At 37.8% G+C, this 5,692-nt stretch overlaps 1 protein-coding gene across 1 annotated transcript; it reads left to right on the plus strand.

Moving 5' to 3' along the window:
- Nucleotides 1–287: 287 nt before the first annotated feature.
- LOC130417969 (uncharacterized) lies at nt 288–3,768 on the plus strand. The gene is made up of 3 exons (XM_056743854.1): nt 288–1,609; nt 1,861–2,143; nt 2,377–3,768. Exons 1-3 carry the CDS (start codon nt 1,122–1,124, stop codon nt 3,088–3,090), a joined length of 1,485 nt encoding a protein of 494 aa, XP_056599832.1. The 5' UTR covers nt 288–1,121; the 3' UTR covers nt 3,091–3,768.
- Nucleotides 3,769–5,692: the final 1,924 nt, after the last annotated feature.

Genomic DNA, 5,692 nt, shown 5'->3' on the forward strand with positions numbered 1-5,692 from the left:
AAATGTTTATTTAAAACACCCAGACGGAACTTTGACAACTGATCCAAAGGAAATAAGTATGCTTGCAAAGGAGTTTTATGAAGAGTTGTTTAGGGCACAAAAGTGTGATATGTCAAGGTGTTAGACTCCAAAAAAAAAATGGAGGAACTTTCTGATGCAGTAAAACAACTCTCTCTGGGTAAAGCCCCTGGTGTTGATGGGCTCCCTGCAGAATTCTATAGAAAGTTTTGGAGGATACTTAAGGAAGTCATGCTGGAGGTATATAGAAAAACTTTTGAAAACGGAAGACTACCTACTAGTTGCAAAAGGGCTGTACTTTCATTGTTACCCAAAAAAGGATCTTGGTCTTTTGAAAAATTGGAGACCTGTTGCTCTGTTGTGCACAGACTATAAAATTCTTGCAAAGGTTTTCTCAAATCGTCTGAAAAAACATCTTAGTTTTTTGATACAAGAAAATCAGACTTATTGTGTACCAAAAAGAACTATTATGGACAACCTTTTTCTTTTAAGAGATGTAATTGATCTTGCACATATGGACAATCAAGATATCGGGATTTTATCAATTGACCAAGAGAAGGCTTTTGATAGAGTAGATAATTGTTATCTGTTTCATACTCTTAAGGCTTTTGGAATTGGAGAGTTTTTTCTATCTGCAATAAAACTCTTGTATACGGGGGCATCAGCAATTTTAAAAGTGGGAGGTGGAACAGTTTTCATAAGTCAACCAGTTTTACAGTTTTTCTCGATTGGTTTGGCTCATTTCCTGAAACCGAGATGACATTCTCAAAATAACATGGACAAATCTCCAAACCACCTTGCAATTGTTCACAACAGAATGTCATTTTTCATTGGTTTTATCAAATTGCAAATGCTTTAGTACATGTCTCAAGTGACTCTGTGCTTTTTTTCAAATGATTATGTACAAGTAGCTACAGTTAGCACAATGAGCCCACATTTAGCACATTTTCCAAATAAATAGATCTTGCTGATCTAAACTGATTAGTTGATTTTTCAGTGAAATGGTTACTCTCTCCAAAACATATCAGCATGGTTTCATTGTGTAAGTCATCATATGCACAATTGTCTGTTCAACTGTCAAAATTAGTCAAAGATATAATACCATGAAAGAATTTCTTGGAACATTTGATACATTTATGACAGTACTTGACAATCAATCAGGTGAAATTAGAACTAACGAAGGAGCAGTTTCCCACATCTCAGATGACCAATCAAACAGTTTGTTTAGTTACCTGACAGGTGTTGTCTATGATTATGACTGCTGCCAAAAGTATATAGACAGAGCTTGGCCCGGGGCCAGTTTCATTTGCAGTGTGAACATGGAAGCACCTCGCCAAGTACAACAGCAACTTCCTGCTCGAGGAAGAGGAGGAAGAAGAGGAAGAGGAGGAGTGAGAATGCGTGGAGGAATAGGGGGAAGAGGCCGAGGAGCACGGAGACACCATGATGTCCCAGATGAAATCCGGGCCACCCTTATTGACCACGTTATAAACCATCGCCTCACAATGGCAGAGGCAGGTCGCCGAGTGCAGCCTAATGTGCCTCGGTCTACAGTCTCCTCCATCATCCAAACCTTTTGCAGGGAAAACAGGTACAGAACTATTCTATTGAACTATTCAGTGTTGGTGTGTGTGTAGGCCTAGAGGACTGTAATATCTTCATGTGATGTTATATGATACTATAAAAATGACAAAGAAAAAAAAATGGAGAAAATACTGTGAATAGTATTCCAGTCACTGTGCAGTGCATCACACTTTTAGTACCATAAAACAGCAGTACAATTACATTGGTAACTCATTTTGTAACAAATTTACAGTGTTGACCTTTGACTTGTATGTCTAGGATTGGACGACAGCCTCAAGTGGGTGGCAGAAGAAAACTTCTAAAAGAACAACAAGAACGAGAAATATGCAACATGGTCATTGCAAATAATGCCATCACACTGAGACAGATTCGTAATGCAATCCTTCTAGACAATGTAATGTTCCAAAATATAAACTCTATCAGCATCTCCACAATAGACCGTGTATTGAAGAAACTTCAGATGACCATGAAACAGATTTACTGGGTACCATTTGAGAGAAACTCTGACAGAGTGAAAGAGCTGCGGTACCAGTATGTGCATGTAAGTCAACTACTGGTTGTCTATCATTGTAACACTATTACAGTAAGACATGGTTACCACTTTTTTTGTTTTGCTTTATCCTTTTTACCTTCAGAATCCAGCTTTGTGTGACTAGAGCATTTTGCCTAGAAATTGTCTTCAGTTTTTCACTCCCTCTTTTTACAGTACTTTAGATCCTCCCTGCAGTATCTGTCTCTACTTGACTGATTAGATTTATTTTTATTCTATTGTAGAGAATAATGGCATTAGAAGGCAACGAAACCTCTCACATCCTAGTGTTCGTTAAAGAAGCTGGCTTCAACCTGGCCAAAGGTCGAAGGCGTGGCCGTAACATCATTGGCCACCGAGCCACTGTGGATGTCCCAGGCCAGCGAGGAGCAAATATAACAATGTGTGCCGCTATATCAGAAAGAGGTGTGGCCACACACATTCCCAGTTTAGGGCCCTACAATACACAAAAGCTCCTCAATTTTTTGGACCACCTTTATACTGATCTGATCCCGGAAAATGAGAGAGGTGAAGAAGGACCTCAGCTACCACATTATGTCATTGTGTGGGATAATGTGAACTTCCACCGTGGCCCACGCATCAGAACCTGGTTCACCACCCATCCCCGGATGCTAATGGAGTTTCTTCCACCTTACTCTCCTTTCCTAAATCCAATTGAGGAGTTTTTTTCAGCTTGGAGGTGGAGGGTGTATGAGCATCAGGCTCAAGACCAGAGGGCCCTGCTGCATGCAATGGATGCTGCATGTGAGGACATCACAGGGGATCAATGTAGGGGATGGTTGAGACATTCACGCAGTTTCTTCCCTCGTTGCATCGCAAGAGAAAATATCCGTTGCGATGTGGATGAGAATTTATGGCCTAACAGAGAGCAGCGCGTCGATGGCCAGGAGGATGAGGATGGTGGCCAGGAAAGAGAGGGTGACAATGGCGACCACTGAAAATATTACTGTACTATAGTTCTGAAACTTTATTTACAGTATGGTAGGCTAGAGTTTTTTTTGTTTTTTGTTTGTGTTTATAACTGTTCACATTTACAGAATCCTGTATATGTTTTCTTTTCACAGTATGTTCTCTAATGTTAACATTTCTTTGTACGAATAAAAATGTTTACAGTTTCCTTGAGTATGAGTCGTTTATTGGAGGCTGATTTTACTGTAAAATCTTTTAGTTTTATTCATAGTGGTATTCTGTTGCTAGACCTGTGCCTCAGTGACAAAACGTCTAAGCATTTTGACTTGCAGTGCTTAAACAATGCCAAAGGTATAATGCATTTTGGGGGCATTGACTATTTATATGAGAAGGATATTTAGTTTTGACACATGGATAAACTGTTTTGGGAGAGATATGAGCTTTTGCAGGGGATCCATGGTGTTGTGCTAAACCATCCAGGTTATTTTGACAAAAGCACTAAATGAATGCACATGTGCCAAGGCAATTGAGAAGGATCTGTGCTATTTTGACTTTACTGACCTTTTATATGGGAAAGGAATCTGCTTTTGAAGCATGGAAGAAGAGTTTGGGGAAAGATATTTGATTTTGCTAGTGAGCTATAATGTTGAGCAGAATTGTAAGACTGTTTGGCCAAATGACCTTATGGTTTTGAGAATGTCATCTCGGTTTCAAGAAATGAGCCAAACCAATCGAGAAAAACTGTAATAAATAGAGGTATTAGACAAGGATGTCCTTTGTCAGGACAGCTATACACTTTGGCAATCGAACCTCTGCTCTGTCAAATTAAGAAAAATATACATGGATTTTTTGTGAAGGGTTTGGAAGGAAAGCCTTTTAAAGTGTCTGCATATGCAGATGATATAACAGTGTTTATTAAAAATGAAAATGATGTCAAAATGTTAAAAGAAAGCTAACTTCTTTATGAAAAAGCTTCATCTGCAAAGAGTTTTGGTAATAAATAATTTAATTGCATCTGTTTTGGCACAAAATGACTGTTTTAAATCCACCGGATGGAGATGTTTGCGCAATTCAGAGGAAGTTGATCAACTTTTTTTGGACTGGATATCATTGGACAAAGGCAGCAGTGCTTTATTTGCCAGTCAACGAAGGAGGACCTGGACTAATAGACATCAAAAGCCGAATTATGACCTTTAGACTTCAAGTGGCGCAAAGATTGCTGTATTTTGGAGAAACTATGTGGACTGATACAGCTTGTGCTTTATCGAAAACATTTTTTCATTTGATAAGCAGCTGTTTTTAATGAGGTTATCAGATTTAGATATGAGTGGTACTTCGTCTTTTTATCATTCGGTTTTAAAAGAATGGACCTTTTTTTTTAAAATGGATAGAGATCTTTCAAGTCCGGGACACTGGATCAGACATGAACCACTTTTCAGTAATCCTTTGATTGAAATCAAAGAAATGACTCTGAACAGTGTAAGATCTTTACTGGTGAAAGGCTGCTGTACCACAATATCAGGTTTGAGGACTCAGAATGATTGGAAAAGTCCTGAAGAGATGTGTCAATTGACTGGGACTAAATCTGTAAGATTCATGAAAATGTTACTCGAAAAGATATGTCTGTATTTACCTTCTGCTTTTCGGCAGTTCTTAAAGAAAAATGAGGTATCATCATTGGAGAATGAAAAGCAACATGAGTTTCCAGAATTAATGATTTCTGCAACCATTGTAAATCAACCAGAGGAGGACTCAATTTTGAATTTTAGAATTCCGCAATTGACAAATTTTGAAGAAGCATCGAAAAAAGCTATCTATTTAACATGTGTGAAAGTGTTGTACTATACTGCACTCAATATGCAACGAGAATCAAAATGGATTGGTATTTTTGGGATAAACTCTTCCCCAAAAGGTTGTTGGAGGTCATTATATAAAACTCCAATAGAGAAGCGCACTGCAGATCTCCAATGGAGAATTGTTCATTGGGCTATAGCCACCAATAAACATGTAGCACATTTTGATTCCACTGTAACAAAGAAGTGTGTTTTTTGTAATGATGAGGAAACATTAGACCATATGTTTTTGTACTGTTTCAGATTAAGAGGATTATTTTTCATATTAGAAGATTTGGTTGGGAGACTGGGGGAGGTCTTTAGAATGGTCAATTTCATATATGGACCCAAATATGCTGCTGGAAGGAGGAAAAACATTTAATTAGCAAACTTCATAGTAGGTGAAGCAAAGTTAGCAATATGGTTAACAAGAAAAAGTAAACTAAGAGATTAAACTAGAGCAGAATTTGCTTTTTATAAATTAAAGAAATGTGGGGAATTGATGAAGTTTTGTGTAATGTTGATGAGAACGAGAGTGAAATTCTGTTGTAAAATGATTTATTAATTTGTTTTTGTTTGTTTTGTATTTTTTCTTATTTTTTTTATTTTTTCTTATTTTTAAAGAAATGTGACATTATGTGGGTTTTTTAAAAGCGATGTGATGTAGTGGATGTGTAAATATGGATAATAAAGGTCTGTAAAATCTCTCTCTCTCTCTCTCTCTCTCTCTCTCTCTCTCTGGGAGTGTGTGAAGGAGCTCGAGTGTTTGTTGGGAGCAAGTGCGTTTTCTGTTTCATGC

Source organism: Triplophysa dalaica, chromosome 3, assembly GCF_015846415.1.
Source record: "Triplophysa dalaica isolate WHDGS20190420 chromosome 3, ASM1584641v1, whole genome shotgun sequence".
NCBI classification, from domain to species: domain Eukaryota; kingdom Metazoa; phylum Chordata; class Actinopteri; order Cypriniformes; family Nemacheilidae; genus Triplophysa; species Triplophysa dalaica.